This window comes from Nycticebus coucang, chromosome 1, assembly GCF_027406575.1.
Source record: "Nycticebus coucang isolate mNycCou1 chromosome 1, mNycCou1.pri, whole genome shotgun sequence".
Classification (NCBI taxonomy): Eukaryota; Metazoa; Chordata; class Mammalia; order Primates; family Lorisidae; genus Nycticebus; species Nycticebus coucang.
This window is the reverse complement of record NC_069780.1, coordinates 23,910,600-23,929,497: the sequence shown is the minus strand read 5'-3', so window position 1 is coordinate 23,929,497 and position 18,898 is coordinate 23,910,600. Positions and strand designations below refer to the sequence as shown.

Below are 18,898 nucleotides of genomic sequence, written 5' to 3'. Positions count from 1 at the left end.
GAGCAGAGGTGGAGGTGAGCAGAGTGGAGGTGAGCAGAGTGGAGATGAGCAGAGGTGGAGGTGAGCAGAGTGGAGGTGAGCAGAGTGGAGGTGAGCAGAGTGGAGATGAGCAGAGGTGGAGGTGAGCAGAGTGGAGATGAGCAGAGGTGGAGGTGAGCAGAGGTGGAGGTGAGCAGAGTGGAGGTGAGCAGAGGTGGAGGTGAGCAGAGTGGAGATGAGCAGAGTGGAGGTGAGCAGAGTGGAGACGAGCAGAGGTGGAGGTGAGCAGAGTGGAGATGAGCAGAGTGGAGATGAGCAGAGGTGGAGATGAGCAGAGGTGGAGGTGAGCAGAGTGGAGATGAGCAGAGGTGGAGGTGAGCAGAGTGGAGATGAGCAGAGTGGAGACGAGCAGAGGTGGAGGTGAGCAGAGTGGAGATGAGCAGAGTGGAGATGAGCAGAGGTGGAGGTGAGCAGAGTGGAGACGAGCAGAGGTGGAGGTGAGCAGAGTGGAGACGAGCAGAGGTGGAGGTGAGCAGAGGTGGAGGTGAGCAGAGTGGAGCTGAGCAGAGGTGGAGGTGAGCAGAGTGGAGACGAGCAGAGTGGAGATGAGCAGAGTGGAGACGAGCAGAGGTGGAGGTGAGCAGAGGTGGAGGTGAGCAGAGTGAAGCTGAGCAGAGTGGAGATGAGCAGAGGTGGAGGTGAGCAGAGTGGAGACGAGCAGAGTGGAGATGAGCAGAGTGGAGACGAGCAGAGGTGGAGATGAGCAGAGTGGAGATGAGCAGAGTGGAGATGAGCAGAGTGGAGATGAGCAGACGTGGAGGTGAGCAGAGTGGAGGTGAGCAGAGTGGAGATGAGCAGAGGTGGAGGTGAGCAGAGTGGAGGCGAGCAGAGGTGGAGGTGAGCAGAGTGGAGATGAGCAGAGTGGAGATGAGCAGAGGTGGAGGTGAGCAGAGTGGAGATGAGCAGAGGTGGAGGTGAGCAGAGTGGAGATGAGCAGAGTGGAGGTGAGCAGAGTGGAGATGAGCAGAGTGGAGGTGAGCAGAGCGGAGACGAGCAGAGGTGGAGGTGAGCAGAGTGGAGATGAGCAGAGGTGGAGGTGAGCAGAGTGGAGGTGAGCAGAGTGGAGATGAGCAGAGTGGAGGTGAGCAGAGTGGAGACGAGCAGAGGTGGAGGTGAGCAGAGGTGGAGGTGAGCAGAGTGGAGATGAGCAGAGGTGAGCAGAGTGGAGATGAGCAGAGTGGAGGTGAGCAGAGGTGGAGGTGAGCAGAGGTGGAGGTGAGCAGAGTGGAGATGAGCAGAGGTGGAGGTGAGCAGGGTGGAGGTGAGCAGAGTGGAGGTGAGCAGAGTGGAGATGAGCAGAGGTGGAGGTGAGCAGAGTGGAGGTGAGCAGAGGAGGAAGGTGAGCAGAGGTGGAGGTGAGCAGAGTGGAGATGAGCAGAGGTGGAGGTGAGCAGAGTGGAGGTGAGCAGAGTGGAGATGAGCAGAGTGGAGATGAGCAGAGGTGGAGGTGAGCAGAGGTGGAGGTGAGCAGAGTGGAGGTGAGCAGAGTGGAGATGAGCAGAGGTGGAGGTGAGCAGAGGTGGAGGTGAGCAGAGTGGAGATGAGCAGAGGTGGAGGTGAGCAGAGTGGAGACGAGCAGAGGTGGAGATGAGCAGAGTGGAAGTGAGCAGAGGTGGAGGTGAGCAGAGGTGGAGGTGAGCAGAGTGGAAGTGAGCAGGGGAGGAGGTAAACAGGGGAGGAGGTGAGCAGGGGAGGAGGGTCAGCAGGGGAGGAAGTGGTCACAGGATAGGGGAGGAGGGTGAGCACAGGAGGGGGGGTGTGCAGAGGAGGAGGTGAGCAGAACAGAGAAGTGCAGGCAAGGAGCATATGAATAAAGCCAGGGCCAGGCTCATGGGCTGGTGGACCTGCTGGGAGCCCCAGCACCTTGTAGTTCTTGGCACAAAGTCCTGCTCAGTGGGGTTCTATACCCAGCTTCAGCCTGAACGCTGGGGGCGGGGACTTGTCATACTCTGAAAGATGTATCCAGTTACTAAGTGTTCCTGCCCTACTGCTTGGGGGCTCCCAGTGAGCAGTAGCTGTGAGTCTGACACCAGGGAAATTTGCCCAGGCATGGAGGTCAAAGGAGGGGAAGGGACAGTGGAACGGAGGAAGCAGAGGCAGTCTAACCCCACCATAATGGCAGGGAGAAATTCGGGGATTAGACACTCCGGCGCGTGGGCGTGGTTGGCTTCCAGATGCATCCTCCCTCTTGCCTTTCTCTGTCAGGCCTTAATGAGGGCAGGTCCTAGTGTCTAAGAGCCTGGGAGAGTTTTGGGTACAGGCCAGAGGTGCTCCCTTTGTGCACACAGGCCTTTAAAACAGCTTGAATTTATTGTGGCTCTCAAGTGGCCCAGGCTAATGGCTTGGCGTGGATAATGTCTTGGTTTAATTGGTTATTGTGAAAGCTGCTTGTTTCTGCTGTGGAATCCCTTGTCCCTGCCTCTGCAGCAATTCCTCACCGGCGTCCTGAATCAATACAGCCCTCACGCTGGGTTGGCCTCGTGGAGGCAGACACAGCCTGGGGGACGGACCCCTTCCCACAGGACTTCTCACATCCCTGGCGGACACCAGGCAGGGAGGCAGGGGGCCTGCGCTGATGACAGTGTGACTGGGTTCAACCTCCTCTGGAGAGCGTCTTTCAATGTAAAGTTAGAGGGGTGCAGATAGATTTGTACAAGGGAACCAGAAACCAACCTTTCCTCATGTGAGCAAGACAAGCACATCAAAGCAACAGGTGGACTCACCTGGAGCCAGGACAAGCCACTGAGGTCGGGGGTGCCACCAAGAGAGAACGGCCTCTGCAAAGGAAGGTGACGTTTACATTTCTGAGAACAAAGAACCCAGATGGTCCTAATTCCTATTAGGGCATTTCTGTCCAGGGTTGTAATACTTCTCTTATTCTTCAGTCTTTTGACCTAATTCTTTTTTAAGGTGTGTGAAATATTCTAACCTTTGTGATCTGAAAGCAGCCTGTTTAGAAGCCACTGTGAGCTGAGCACGCTGTGTTATGCTGCCGTGTTTACATGTGCGTCTCCTCCTACCCCCGTGGACCATGAGCCCATCAGCAGTTTGCAATGACAGGGACTTCCTTGTCTGTGTGCCCCAGAGCCTGGCACAGCCTGGCAGGCCTTACAGCGCGTCTCACGGATGTTAAAGGCATGTTCCCAGGAAGATTAAGGAGAAAGAAACATTTAACTTTGAAGCCTTATCTGACTGATGTATACATCGGGTATTTTCATGTATTATAAATACATTCACCAAAATGATACTGTGCACAAAGATTTCAGAAAGTCACACTTCTTGAAGTAAAACTTACAGCAAGTTTTCTAGTGGGATCTGCTAGAGCATTTCAACACTTGAAACAGTAATGTGGAACAAAAGCCTGACTAGCCTTTCAGATGGGCAATTGACTCTTTTGCCTTCTGACTCAAAACTTATATTTGGGATTGCTGTATGTGACCAGTCCACCTCACATGTGGTTTTAGATTATCTTAGTTTCAAGGAGCTAAAGGGTGAGCAGGGGAGGAGGGTGAGCAGAGGAGGAGGGTTAGCAGAGGAGGGTGAGCAGGGGAGGAGGGTGAGCAGATGAGGAGGGTGAGCAGGGGAGGAGGGTGAACGGGGAGGAGGGTGAGCAGATGAGGAGGGTGAGCAGAGGAGGGTGATCAGGGGAGGAGGGTGAGCAGATGAGGAGGGTGAGCAGAGGAGGGTGAGCAGATAAGGAGGGTGAGCAGGGGAGAGGGTGAGCAGAGGAGGGTGAGCAGGGGAGGAAGGTGAGCAGAGGAGGGTGAGCATGGGAGGAGGGTGAGCAGAGGAAGGTGAGCAGATGAGGAGGGTGAGCAGAGGAAGGTGAGCAGAGGAAGGTGAGCAGGGGAGGAGGGTGAGTCGGTTCAGTCCAGCCCCGACTTTACACTTTGAACCATGCTAAGAACTAAAGCAGCAGCTTGAAATGAGCTGTTTCCATCTAATCAATGATATTGGTAAACCCCACACTTACTGGACTACACGTGCGTGGGTTAGAACTCATTCAACAAATGCAAAGTGATGCATTTCTGGATGTGAGGCAATCAAGTTCCCGTACTTGAACTTGTCTACTGCGACTCACCTGTGCTTGGTGCCCGGTGAGCAGATGAGGAGGGTGAGCAGAGGAGGGCAAGCAGGGGAGGAGGGTGAGCAGGGGAGGAGATAAGCAGAACATTTTATTTTATTAATTATTGATTGAGATAACTTTAATTCACACTTTGGTTATTGTCCTTTTTTTTTATGTTCTGAACATCCTGAGTGTAATGACACTTTTAAGGGAAAAAATGTTAAATTTAAGTTTGGTAAAGGCTCTCCTTACTGAATTTTTAATTCCTGGGCTGAATTCTTTCCCGGCTACCAGTGAAGTGACAGCTGCCTGAGCCAGCGGCTTCCAAAATGGAGTTCATACAATGCAGGCCCAATCAATCCTGGGGACAAAAGAAGATCATATTAGTAATTAGCTTTATGCTAAGATAAATAAACCCCGAGCTTTATGTATTTTTAAAACTTTACTCATATTTTATAATTTAATATATTAACATATTCATATGTTAATATAAGTATATAATTTATAAATAGACATAAAATGTATGCTCAGTTTTTGAGTGGTGGAATATGTCAGCAAGCATGCTGAGAGGCCTCCACCCTAAGCTTGGATGCCTCCCAATGGGCAGATTTTTCACCAGTGATCAAGTCCAGCTGAACGGAGGGAAGAAAAGCTGGATTCCTCCCAACTCTGTGCAGCAGCTCTGCACCCCTCCTGGTCGATGGCCAGATGGAGCGCTTGAGAACATGGTTGTGTTCGGTGGCCCCACTGTCTTTAAAGTGACACTTGGTACTTTTTTCAAAGAAGGGCTCTCTAAGCCAGTCCAGACTTTTTCCTCACTAGGGAGAATTCATTACCATGACTTTTTAGATCACTGCTGAAGAAACCAAAAACAGAGCCTCATTCTTCGGCTCAGTCCAGCCCAGACTTTGCACTCAAAATGTGGCCTTAGATTTCTTGACTTCAAGGTCATGACCAATAGGAAGTTCAGGTTTTTTCAGAGTTCCTCCCTGCCAAGAAAACTGATAACACTCTCCACATCCTTTGGCAGTCTCCATTGACTATAGGGCTGGGGCGTGGATTACACATTGTTGGGTACAATTACCTCCCGGAATACAATGCATCTTCTTTTAGACATCCCAGGGAGATAATTTGGACATAATGAAGATCTATAGTAATCAGATAATTACTATCGATTGCTCTTTAGGCATCTTGATGAGGTAATTAGGGCATACTGGAAAGAAGCTGGAACTGATTGATTGGCAGGACTACAATCTCAGAGATTTCTAATTATGTTTCTTTTCTTCTAATGGCTTATAAACAAACATCATTTTAGCTTTAGGATTTGTCAGGTGCCAGGTTCACTGGGAACATCAGCTTTCTCTGTTATGCCAACTAGACAACAAGCAGGATCACCATAAGCTCATTACGCCTTCCTGCTGAAGCAGAAGAAACTGCAATTAACCCTCCCTGCTCTCCTTCTTCTGCGTTTCCACATGGCCGGCCGCGTGTTGAGGAATGGGACGGGCAGGGTTGTGGAGGGGGTTCTGCAAGGAGCACGTATGACAGGTCTGGACGGGTCTGTGCGGCCCAGCGGAGCCCCTCAAAGCCTGCTGAGCTCAGGCACGGCAGAGTTGGGGCACAATGACACAACATATGTTGAGGTGGCCAGCTGACTGTGGCTGGGGGCTAGCTGACTGCTCAGGTTCCTGTCACAAGTAATAGCTACTCGTCGTCCAACCACGTTAAGTCCCAGGTCACTAACTCCCAGGAAGCTGGACCGCACACTTGTCTGCATCAGCGTGCTACTGCCTCATGGCTTCCATTAGACACTAATCACAGAAGTCCCTGTCTGAGACCACAGTCCACATTATCCTAATATTTTTTACACCTTATAGGACCTTTCAGCAGCTTGCACTGTTCAGAATAGTGGCTTGACCCAAAGATGATGGATCCTAAGAACCATGCTAAGAACTAAAGCAGCAGCTTGAAATGAGCTGTTTCCATCTAATCAATGATATTGGTAAGCCCCACACTTACTGGACTACACGTGCATGGGTTAGAACTCATTCAACAAATGCAAAGTGATGCATTTCTGGATATGAGGCAATCAAGTTCCCGTACTTGAACTTGTCTACTGCGACTCACCTGTGCTTGGTGCCCGGGTAGATGCCTACTATGTGGTACATACGTGTGGCATTCTGAATGAACACCCATGTTCTTCAACTCCCTGTTGTCTATTGAAAAAGCCTCAAATAAGAAAGTCATATTTTATTTTTATATTTTTAAATAATATCCATTATATTCCCGGATCCCTATTTTTGAAAGATCAGAAATTGCCTACATATTTGTATCATTAAAACTTCTAAGGCATGAGCAGAGTAAAGTGCATGGGGATGGTTCAGACAGCAGAAGAGACCAGGACCGTTTGTTCATTGATAACTAATGGTTCGCTGCTTTTTGGATAATTGCAACTGCAGTTGGAAATGCTTCATTAATTAACTAGGTTGAGAAATGGAAGTATAGATAGAATTTGTCTTTGTGTTATATCTTTATCGTGTCAGTGAATTACATAGCAAATTCTTTCATCAGCTATAATTCTTGAGGAATCAGGTGCTTTTTTTAAAAATTTAGTTTGAGGATTTACTTCAATATTTGGTATTTAAAAACTTTCCTAATCTACATTAGACTGTTTTCCTCTAATGGGGTTTATAATGAGCATATTCTGAAGTTTTTTAATAACTAGAAATTATGCAATGGACCATTTTAAGCAAACATTTTATGTTTCTGAATTTGTACTGAAAGAAACTATAAGAGATTGGACTAAACATCTAAACAGGTTCTGAAATTTTGTTTGTTGGTTTGTTTTATTGTATCTAAGACCTGGTCTCAGAGTTATTTGCCCCTTTCTCTAAAAATGGATGATCTACTTTTCTTCCTGTGTCTTTCTACCTATGTTTACTTTTATTTGCGTTTCTTCAAGTTTTGAAGTTTGATTGCTGATCACCTGCATTTGATGACGTGATCATGGTGTCAGTTGGTGAGGGCAGACAGCACTGAATTTACTGCAGGACGGCCTGATAGAGATTGTCCAGACAGTTTATCAGGAGGGCCCAGTCCCGGGCCAGACAGGAAGGCCTTCAGCTGAGGGTCTCAAGGCTGCAGAAGCGGGTGGTCATGGCATTACTAAGTTAGGGCTGCTTTCAGAAAGCACAGTGAAGAAACTTGCTCATTTGATATGAGAGTTCGCGGATGGGACACAATTCAATAACATGCTTTTGGTTTGGGGCATGTCATTGTAGGAAGTTGTACATCTTGAGAGACAGATGGGAGGACAGCTCCTAGAAGAACCGAAGGCTCTTCATTTCAAAGGCAGCACCCACAACCTGCGCCTGTCAATTCACGATATTGCCCATTCCCTCTGGAAGAGCAAATTACTGGCTAAATATCAGGTAAGGGTCCCAAGCTGATTGAAAGGCTTGAAGACAGCTCCAATAAAGAGGGTTAAAATTGCACAGACATAAGACATCCTCACCTTTAAATTAATTTCATGCCAGTGCTCGTTTCTCCAAAATGGTATGGGGTCATTCAGGATTTTTGAAAAATACCATATAGACTTATTTGAAAGAATGTGTTTTTAAATTCTCCTTTTTAAAAACTGGACTATTGTTTTATTTTTAGTAAATAAAAAGACTTCCAATTCTGTCATTTCAATTAATTTTCATATGAACATTCACATTGAATTGGTTAAAGCAGCCTCAAATATATCCATAGAAGGACATTTTTACACCATGTGACGCAAATTAAGCTTCAGCCTTGCTAGCCAGGACCCTTTCTTTGAAAACTTAAAGGAACTCCAGTTTTGGAACCAAAGTAGCATCTAAAAGTAAAGCCCAGGCAGGATTTTATTCAGCAACAGACATAAAAATACGCTTCCAAGTCACCTTGTATATACTCACAGGAGAATCACAGGACTCCCAAGAAGTTTCACCTCCATCTCTGTCAGTCAGCCTGAGCTCTCAGGAAACTGTCTGGACGGCCTGGTACACCTCGGACCCAGTGCTGGGAGACGCAGACACGTTCAGAGAAGTTGTGGGTCCGTGTCTGTGCACACGCGAATCCAACCCCAGCGCTTCAGCTGACCCGCTTACTGCTTCCTGATGTAACTCAGTGACCATGCTAGGACTGGTGGGAAGACCCTGCAGCTCCATTCTCACTCTCACATGTCAAGTCCTGCGGCTCTGTTGTGGGGAACAAGCCTCGTTTGTTAACAGCCGTGAGCTGTGACAGGGGTTGCCTGCCAGACTCTTCTATTACACGGCTGAGCTCAGCACTGGAGCAGGAGCTGGGGCGTTTGACTTTCTTATTACATCTCTCCCATTGCTTTCTTCTTTCCTCCACGTTGCAACGGACAGAAAATTCCACACATCTCCCCCTTTCATAAGCAGTTTTCTTGATGCAATTATAATGGAACGAACTATTTTAATAATGATGATAATGCGATATTAGATAAAGCCCACTGTAGCTGAATGCTTACCGTCCGCCCGGCGCCTTCTTATGCACTTGGGTTTATCTCATTTAACCCCAGCAGGTTGAGGAGTTAGAGTCCCTTTGCTTAACCCTTTTGCAGATGACGGAACTGAGGCCTGGAAAAGTTAAGTAACTTGGCCCAAATTGCCAACTAAGCAAGACGAGGGTGTTCTTACTTCTACTAGATGTGGCTCCAGATCTCCTGCTTTTTACCACTGTGTTTTCCCATTTTTCATGTATCAACTTTTTCTTTCCTTTATTGAAAACAGATTCTTGGATGGGCTCTGTAAGATGGTTCTAGACTTTTAGAAAATTAAAGTTTGTTAGAGGCTTGGTGCTTTTTCAGTGAAAGACTTTTCTGTGGCAGCTAATTGAGTCTCAAGCATGTGGCTGCATTAAGAGTGTCCAGGGTGCCCCGTCCCATGGAGGCGGATACGTAAAGAGGGGAGGTGTCATGGGCATTACCCTTTGGACTTTACTTTTCCTCAGAATGCCGCAGCAGGGATTCCTTTTAATGAACAACTGGTTGTGTAAGTTTCACCCCAGGAATTTTATAAACTTTTTTTTTCATCATTTACAAAAGCGCCTTTTATAAATTAGAGACACGTGGCAGACTGGTTGGTATATGAATTCTAGAGGCTGACTGCTTAGGTGTAAATCTCCACTTTGCCACTTACTTGCTGTGTGACTTCAGGTGAGTTATTTAACCTCTCTGGGCCTCAGTTGTTTTCATGTGAAAGGGTGGTCCCAGTGTCCCGACCCAGGGGGCTATCATGAGGATCCAGTACGGTCATGCGTGATACTGAGCAGGGGACTCGGCAGCAGAGTGGCTGATAGATTTTTTGCTTTTAGTCCCTCATTTATGGTTAACACTTTCATGTCCTTTAGGAAATTCCTTTTTACCATATCTGGAGTGGATCTCAAAGAAACCTCCACTGTACCTTTACTGTGGAAAGATTTAGCCTGAACACAGCGGAGCTGGTGTGCAAACTCTGCGTGCGGCAGGTGGAAGGGGAAGGGCAGATCTTCCAGCTGAACTGCACCGTGTCGGAGGTGAGTGGCTCTCGTGTCTCTGCCATCAGGGGAGAGGGTCACCCTGGGGAGGAGACAGTGCGGGCTAGAGGGGGTCCCGTCTGGGAAGGCCGTATGGGAAGTCCTGGAAAGCTCTCTGTAGGTCCTATTTGTTAGCAGAATAATACTTTCACTGAACTTGGGGGGGCTAGTTGCACAAAAGCATAGAATGAGGCATCTTATTTGAAAAGCAAGTCTTTATTTTATGATGTGAATGTCAGCATCACGTTCTAACTTTTAAAAGCAGATCTGAATTTCAAGTGCAAGGTTTAATTTAAGTAGCACGCGCATGGAGTAACTTTGCCCAAAGCGTCCCTCCACGAGCAGCACTCCCGGAGCCGCCATCTGGCCCCTTCCTCCCTTTCGGCCTCCGCAGAGGAACAGGCCTGCCGTCGCCCTGCTCGGGTGCTGCTGAGCGGGCTGCAGGAAGAGACGGGCCTCTGCCCTCCTCTTTTTCTTCTCTCCCTTTTTTTTTTTCCGTGTAGAATGAGAAATTTCTTGGTCTCCTTTCTCTCTCATGTGCCATTGTCCAAATATAAGAAAGATGTCCTCTGGGCCAGAGTGGGGACAGTCTCGTAGGAAAAGAAGTAAAATCTACGTATTTCCCACTGGTGGCCGTCGGCGTTGCCTTTCTTTGCTCGGTCTTCATGCACATCAGCTGGACGCTTTGTATGTCCACGTCACAGGACCAACAGTGATCGCTGCTGCCTGAAACTTCTCTGTGAGGGAGGAGGAGGCCCCTGGCCTTCTTACCTGTTAGCTTGGATCCCAAAGCTTGAAACTGGTACCCTTGCCCCTGGAGGGAACAAAGGGAGAAGCAGGGGCCAAGTGGGCGGCAGGCAGCCTCTCAAGGGCGCCAGGGTGCCACCCTACCTGCTGTTAGCTACGCCCAAAGCACAAGGTTGTCGTATTTTAAAACTGCAGCGGGCCGGGTTGTGATTTAAACCCTGCCTCTCCTTGGCTGTGTCACACGTGGTGACGAATAGAGTGCCAGTGTGTTCAGCTTGTCTCGCTCCACATGTCACATTTAAAGACTATCTTCCCCAGCGACGCAAGCAGGGAGCAATGTGTCAGCCTTCATGCCGCTCCTCCCTTCTTTCCCACAGCCTCCGAGGTGTGGCCATCGTTTCCTTCTGTAGTTCCCTGAGACTTTTGACTCATAAACAACTTTAGTCACAGACCCCGTGACATTCATAAGGAATGATCTCGGTGTCAGGGTGCCATGGCAACCGCCAGCCTGGGGATGCGCAGCCCTATCTCCCAGGCGCACAGCACCACCCCTGCTGGCTCGGGAGGGTGTTTTCACTTTCCAGGCCCAGCAGGTCTGCAAAGTTCAATAACCACCCAGCCCCAGCGACAACAAAGGCTGTGGAATTTTGGAGGGGGGCAGGAGCCTGGTCCTTTGATGCTTGCTTTCTGTTCAGCGGGAACATTTGCTGCAGGGTTGAAAAGGTGGATCAGATGCAGCCACAAATGAAAGAGGGCTGCTCTGTGAACTCCCGCGAGGGCCGCCCGGCCTCGCAGAAAAAGGACGGGTTTGCATAGTGTGATCGCAATCTAAGGACTTTCTTTCTTGTGCCAACATAGAGGGGAGAGGATTTGTTTTGCAGTTCATGGCAGCCTGCTCAGAGAGGCTGGGCTTCAGTCAGGGAGGAGCCATCTGCCCGGGTGTGACAAGCAAGCGTGTTTAACTGAGGGAGGGAAAGAAGCGACTGGGGCACTTAGGGGCACTCTGTAGCTGTTACTTCTGGGTCACTGCAGCCACCATCATGGTTAGCATGTGAATGTGGGGCAGGCTGTGGTGTGCAGAGGAGGGAGCGTGGCTGTGGGTACTGATGTTGGGCATGGGACTGTGCGCTGATGAACAATGAACTCAGCAGCGTTCTGGGACACAGATCCTCATCAAAACCTCCAAGGAAGGGTGCAATGTGACTGACAAACCGTAAACAAGGAGAGAAAAGGGTCCATTTGTGGTTTCTTTCTTCTGAACACGGCTCCTTCCCAGGGTCACAGGGCAAGATGGCAGGTGGGCTGGGGCTCCCATCCCAGGGCCCCATCGCCCAAGCAGCAGCTGATTTGCCAGAAATGTGCTGTCCCTTCCCACCAGTCACCCACCGCCCAACAGTGTTCAGCCTCTCTACTCGGATGAAGGGTCTGTAGCCTGCCCCAGAGGCCAGGCCACAGGTGGCTTATACCATGATCATTTCAGGAGCCAGCTAATTGCTTCTTTTTTGGTGCTTTGGTCAGAGATTCCTCAACTAGAGATAGAGCCTTTAATATCACAGGTATAAAGATTGAGAATGAAAATGTCTGGAAGACGAAAGTATTGGGATGAATGAATGCCAAAATGTAAAAGATGATAGAGGTATTTTTTCTTATGTTTAGACTTTTGTTTCATAGACAGGCACAGAAAGAACCAGAAAATTACCCATTAGCACAAAAAGAAAAAATAATGTAAACGAGGGGGAAATTTACAGTTCCTTGGGCCTTCTACAGTGAAACCTCCATAGCTGGCCACCTCCCTACACTTACCACCTCCTTAATTTTATATAATTGTCATAGACTGGACATGCACCACATAAACATATCAGTACAGTAGGCCTAGTTCCTTGGGTTGACCACCTCCACATATTGACCAGTTTATCAGAGTCCCATGGGAGGTTCTACTGTATTTCATTTTAGCTATAGCCAAACATCTGTCATAGGAGATTCCCAAATGGATAGTTCCATGGGGATATGGGCAATAGCTTAAAAAAAAAAAAAAAACTTCTTGCCTCAGTTTCCCCAAGTATAAAGTGGTAGCATATTTTACCAATTTGGGCTTCTAGTGAGAATTAAATGGTGACTGTTAGTAAGTACTCTGAACGGAATTTGGCCCACAGTCCATGCTTTATACTTGCTCACAAGTCTTATGATGGATGGCATTGATGTCTTTACGACAGGGCTCTTGGGTAAGTTCTACCATTCTGATCTGTGGGATCCGTTCTCAACTAAAACTTCAGATTACCTTTTATCAAAACAAACAAACAAAAGGAAGTCAGTCCCTATGTAAATAAATAAGTAAATATAAATAAATGAAAATTAGCTCTGAGAAAAAAAAAGAAAGATGATGTATACACCTCCCCTCTAAGCTGGTTTTCACAATGTTGCTTTAGTTCAAGGCTCTGCACCCTGGCAAAGGTGCAGCTTAGTGGCAGGATTAATTACCTGCTTTAATAAAAGATTTATAGGTGGTAATAGCAAGTATTAGAATTTCTTACATCTGCTAGATCTTATATCCTCTTATTAAGTAGTGATGCCTCCTCGCATGTTTGTATAAACAAAGAAGAATGTTAAAAATGTGCAAAGTAACATCCCTCCGCTATGGCCATCCCATCTGTTGAACCCCTCTGTTTTCTATCACCTGCTCATAATGGCCATTTGGGAAATCTAGTTTTTGTAAGTGACTTGAGGAGAGTCAGAATAGGGAGGGGAAAGTTGTTTGGACTATGGAATTCTGAAAATGTGTGTCATTGCCTGTAGCAGCTGCTTGGTTAATGTTGAAAAATCATACGTTTAACTACAGGAATCATAGCATCAAAGACAGATGGAGCCGATACCATACGCAGTTATTGTAATAAGCATTCTGTGAGGTTCAACTCTGCTTTTACCTGGAAGTAAAGGGAGAACTGGAGCAGCTGGAATTACGAGATGAAATGTGTGTAGCCGCGGTTCCCTTTCACCTCCCAGGCTCTCGTCAACCATCTGACAAGAGAGACAAGAAATTACACCCTATTCAGCTTCTTTCATCAGCATAAAAGTAAATTTGCAGGGTGGCCGGGGTTGGACAGCTTAGGGCTCCACACCCAGGAGAAATGGTGACGGCTCTTTACTCACCAGGAAAAGGGGCCAACATGAATACGTGAGCAGACCTTCCCGAGACCCAGGTCACAGACAGACTTCAACTTCAAGATTTAACAAACCCTTAGCCATGTGTGGTTAGGAGGAAGTTCACAGAGGACTCTGTGACAGGATTCTGTCAGGGGCCGGCTTCCTCTGCTTCCTGTTAAGAAAAAATATTTTCTCCCATATCAACAAATATTAACTGAGTGGCTTCTATGTGAAGGGCCGTGTGCTGGGTATCACGGGGGTCTGAGGATGACAGAAATATACTCACCTCCAGGACCTGTGAGAAATCAAAGGAAGTGGCACTGAATACAGCCAACACACAAGGGGACAGTGTGAGGCGGCCAGCTGGGGAGGCGCCCCAGGAGGGACGGGGCCGGCGGGGACGTGCTGTGTGGACTGGGCTTGGAGAGCTTTGCTCACCGAGATTAAAGGAAAGGGCAGAAGACCTGTCGGGGCTGTGTCCTTAGAAACGACAGGAGGTGTAGCCGGTGGTCCTCACACTCTGGGGACAGTATGAGTCAGGTGGAGTCACATCCAGGGTGGGGCACACTGAGCGAGGTTGGGGTCGGGTTGTAGGGGGAGGCACACTTGCTGGGGCCCCGCTGTGTGCTAGGCTCGGGCTCTGCACTTTGCATGCAGCACTTCCACAGCCCTGTACCAGCCAGTGGGCAGGTCCTGCAAGCGTCCCTCACAATGTGGGTAAGAGTTGGGACCAGGCATAGTAGGAGGATGATGTAACACTTTTTTTTTTTTTTTTTTTTGAGACAGAATTGCACTATGTTGCCCTCAATAGAGGGCTGTGGTGTCACAGCTCATAGTAACCTCAAACCCTTGGGCTCAAGCAATTCTCTTGCCTCAGCCTCCCAAGTAGCTGGGACTACAGGCACCTGCCACGATACCCGGCTATTTTTTGGTTGTAGTTGCCATTGTTGTTAAGCAGGCCTAGGCCAGGTTCAAGCCCGCCAGCCCTGGTGTATGTGACTGGCACCCTAACCACTGAGCTATGAGCACGGAGCCCATGTCACACTTTTTTTTTTTTATTAAGTCATATATACATAGATCATGAATACATTTATGCCTTTGTGGGATTCAATGTGTTGATTATTTGTACAAATTGGAGTGCTTGTATCTCACTAATTAACATAGCTTTCACCTCATTTATTTAACCACAGTGTTAAGACATTTGTGCTCAATACTTGATAGATTTGACTTGTACCCTTGCAATATGCTCCACAGGTGTGGTCTTAATGAGGGAGCCAGAGGGGAGAGAGAGATCGGTGCCCATCAGTGAGTCGCTGTAGGAACATGGGTCTGGCAGAACTGACCACAGGTCAGCTGTCAAGATTTCTTGACACTCTCTGGGTACACAGGCTCAGTACAACAAAAAAAGCAGAGTTTAACCTCCATTGCCACCCAGGGCCCTTTGGGGAAGTGGTGTATTAGGAATGCGGTGGGTGTCCTTGTTTAGACCCTATTATTAATGTCCAGGAAAGAAGCAAGCAAGCCCTTGAGTGGGCGATGGCCGTAACCTGTGGAGCTGGCCTGTGATTTCTCGTCACCACTACCTGCCCGCCCATCCGTACATCACTCCGTGCCTAACACTAGCATCCGGGCTCTTGGTTCAGACATGCGGAACACCCTCTGGACACCTTTCTCTAACCCCTGTGGCCCTGGAGTCAGGAACCATCTCCCTTCCTTCCCTTGGGAAGAGCATGTGCCTGATGGGGGAGAGCGCCATGGGTTCAGATCCTCATTCAGGGACTGATGGGGAGAAAGCTGTGGGGCTGGATCCTCGTTCAGGGACTAATGGGGTAGAGCGCTGGGGTCCAGATCCTCATTCAGGGACTGATGGGGGAAGAGTGCTGTGGAGCTGGATCCCCGTTCAGGGACTGATGGGGGAGAGCGCTGAGGTCCAGATCCTCGTTCAGGGACTCCACCCGACGCTGGCAGCCTCTGGGTCTCATGTCACAGTCTTTCAGTGTGCTGCAGCTAAGACAATGGAGCCAGTGGGATCCTCAGGGTGTCGCTTAGACAACCTTTGGGTTTTAAGGCCAAATACTGTGACAGACAGACCATTGTGCATATAATAGCAAAAGGAAAAAAAAGTTAGTTTTGATCTAAAATGCCCTCCAGGCCCACAAATGGTCCTGCTGTCGTGGGATTGCAGGAACTTAGAAGTAAATTTGTCTGCTGGTCCCAGAATGGGGAGCATGCTGCCATTTGACCCTGGAACATAGGCAGCTATGACCCCATTGCCTGCAATGCCAAGGCACCCACACTGGGGAGTCACTGCAGCCATGCACAGCAGGGTTTGGGGGGCCTGGGCGATGGTGGCACTGACCCCCTGTGCTGGGCACTCATGAGAGACTTCATGATGGGTAAAGCTGTGTGTGGCTCCAGCAATTAATTATGCACACACCAAGGAGTCACCTACATAAAAAAAAAAAAAGAGACATGACATTTAAAGTATATTAAGTAGACTTTCTTTTATTGCTTTAATAGTTTCCAGGCAAGATTTGCTTTTGCTTTTCGAACCAGCAGAGTGATCAGAAAATGATTAGAGTTTCTCCTACAGATGAAATTCAGATTTTGCATTTATGCTGTTTTATGAGCTGAAACTATTTTAAGAGCCAATTTATGGTTTTCTCTACTAAAATTAGATTTTAAAAAATAAGAGTATATAGCAATTGGAGGATATCATTAGCAGCTTGCCCTGAGGCAACAATATACTGTGTTTACCATTTTCTTTTAAAAAATTAGTCCTAAATTGATATCATTTAGAGGAGAGCTGTGTTCCATTTCATTCAACAAAAGCAGAACTGAGCCATCTTCTGCAGGGAGGGAGAATTTACTGGGGTGTTTGTCCAGGGCGTTACCCTAAGGATCAGACAGTTTCAAGAAGCTTTAACTTTCAGCCTTCTAATCTCAGATCTGTTCATTCTCAGAGAATCGCCCTTTTGAACATATTCCCCTCCTGAAATCTAAACCTATAAAAGCATCAATATTCCTTCTCTTCCTGGAGAATCCCATTAGAAAAGGTGTTATTGAATCACACCAGAGCTTTCCATCCAGCCCAGTCCTCATACATGACTCATAAATCCAGGGCTGTGCAAAGTTAGCTCAAAAATATATGGGCCTCTTCTCAGCCAGGTTACGTGGAATGATTCAGAACTTTTAGGCCTGGAAGAAGCGATTCTTACTAAAGAGAATAAGAGCCCTGGTTCTTTTCTTATCACTCAAACCAAAGAATTATCCTTGTCCTCAGATAATTATGGTGATTGCTTCAACAGGCATTGCTTTTGTCTTGAGAAATAATCCTGAGTTGTCCCTGCCCCTGAACTACAGGAGCCTACTGGCATCGATTTGCCACTGCTGGATCCTGCAAGCACCATCACCACTGTCACAGGGCCGAGTGCGTTCAGCATCCCTCTCCCCATCCGGCAGAAACTCTGCAGCAGCCTGGACGCCCCCCAGACCAGAGGCCATGACTGGAGGATGCTGGCCCATAAGCTCAACCTGGATAGGTGGGTATGGCCAGGCCTCAGCACGAGTTTCTTTCTGTTAGACACGGGTCTCTAAGGCTGATAATCGTTAGACATTAGGGGAGCATGATATTTTTTCCATCCACACATTTATTTGCCTTTCCATTCTACAAATAATGTATTTAGCTCCTTCCTTGCACACACAGTGCTAAGAGACATCCTGGGCCCAATTGACATTTCTGAATATCAAGTTTTGTGATCCGCTTTGCAAAGCTGATGGGTCAGATCTCCCTAAATAATACATCCATTCCCTAAAGTAATTATTGTTCCTCTTCTACAATTGAGCAGGACCTACTGTTTGATGAATTATTAACGTGCTAACACAGTGTTGATATTAAGTTACAAAGAGACCTCCGGAAGCCTCTACTTTGTAGAATGTCACCATCACTACCAAGCAAAAAGACATGGCATGACCTGTCAGAGATCATCAGAGCCTGGGCTGGAAAGAAAACATAAGTCTCCTGATTTCCTGTTTAGGATATGACCCATAGACATCTTGTCTCTTAAATTATCTTACTCAGAGTTGAGGTTAACAAAGTTAAACATCATGTCTCTTCTCTGGGGCTGATCTAATTAAGCATGGGCTATTTAGAACTGCTCTCTGTCAACCACAACGGGTCCAGGATACACGTGCAGAGACAGAGGAGTTTAGCTGGGGAAAAACAGGAGAGAAAATAGATTTGTAAGTCACACGTTCTGCCCACTTCCCCATCCCAATTGCAGGTACTTGAATTACTTTGCCACCAAATCCAGCCCAACTGGAGTAATCCTGGATCTCTGGGAAGCACAGAACTTCCCAGATGGAAACCTGAGCATGTTGGCAGCTGTGTTGGAAGAGATGGGGAGACATGAAACAGTAGTGTCATTAGCGGCAGAAGGGCAGTATTGACCACGCTGGAACTGAAAAGTGAGGACCAACACACACAGGGAGTCTGTGGCCGTCCAGGGGAATCACAGCTGAGGAGGAAATTCCGACCAGACCAATGAGCTTCACAGCCAACATCACAACAGGAGACAGAAGGAAAACAGCTATGCCTACCAATACACGCGCCCACTCTACTTGGACATCATCACAGGAGTCACAAAAATTGCGTAAATTTGTACTTTGAATTTAGATATCGCCCTAATTTTCCTCTTAGTTGGGCTGTATGCTGTGTGGTACAGGATCTTACAGTTTCCTAGGAAACGGTTTTTATTGCTATCCAGATATGTGGATAAACTTTCTTATCAAACCCAATTTCTACAAATGTTGTTTACATCAGATTGGACAGGGAGGCAGACGCTGTCCATGGCTTGTTCTATTTTTGTTCAGATCATTTGAAGTTGAAGCTGTGGACGGTTGACTGCGTCTACTTCAGATTAGTAATTTACAGAGAAATCACAGACTTTTGCTACAAACCGTGCACATCGAGTGTCTCAGATAATCCTCTCATCGGTGTTCTGTTTCTAGAACTTGTAGAACCAGTGTTACTGTTTGTATCAGGGAAGTGGAGAATCTAAATGTAAAAAAGAAATAACTAAGACTCCCGTTCCTTGGAGGGGTCTTTCTGGCCCCCTTCAGGCATAAAGCTCTAGCATTGCAGGGAAACAGTGATTCACGTTCCGCCACACCAACACACATTTCTTCACAACACGTGTGTTTGTAATATGCAATTTGAAGTGGTTTTTAAAAACAGGTATCATTATCATTTGTTATTATGATTATTGATGAGTATTTACAGTATGCTAGTACAAGGACTTTCTTTTAACTTCTGTTTTTGTTAGCAGCACTGTTAGTATTTAG

At 47.5% G+C, this 18,898-nt stretch overlaps 1 protein-coding gene across 1 annotated transcript in view; it reads left to right on the top strand.

Annotated features, from left to right (window-relative positions):
- The window catches only part of UNC5C (unc-5 netrin receptor C), a 398,375-nt gene extending 379,678 nt beyond the window's left edge, over positions 1-18,697 (top strand). The window contains exons 14-17 of the mRNA XM_053609613.1: positions 7,387-7,536; positions 9,503-9,667; positions 16,919-17,097; positions 17,839-18,697. Coding sequence (XP_053465588.1) covers positions 7,387-7,536; positions 9,503-9,667; positions 16,919-17,097; positions 17,839-18,004 — 660 coding nt within the window. The 3' untranslated portion in view covers positions 18,005-18,697. The remainder of the gene's footprint in view (positions 1-7,386; positions 7,537-9,502; positions 9,668-16,918; positions 17,098-17,838) is intronic.
- Positions 18,698-18,898: the final 201 nt, after the last annotated feature.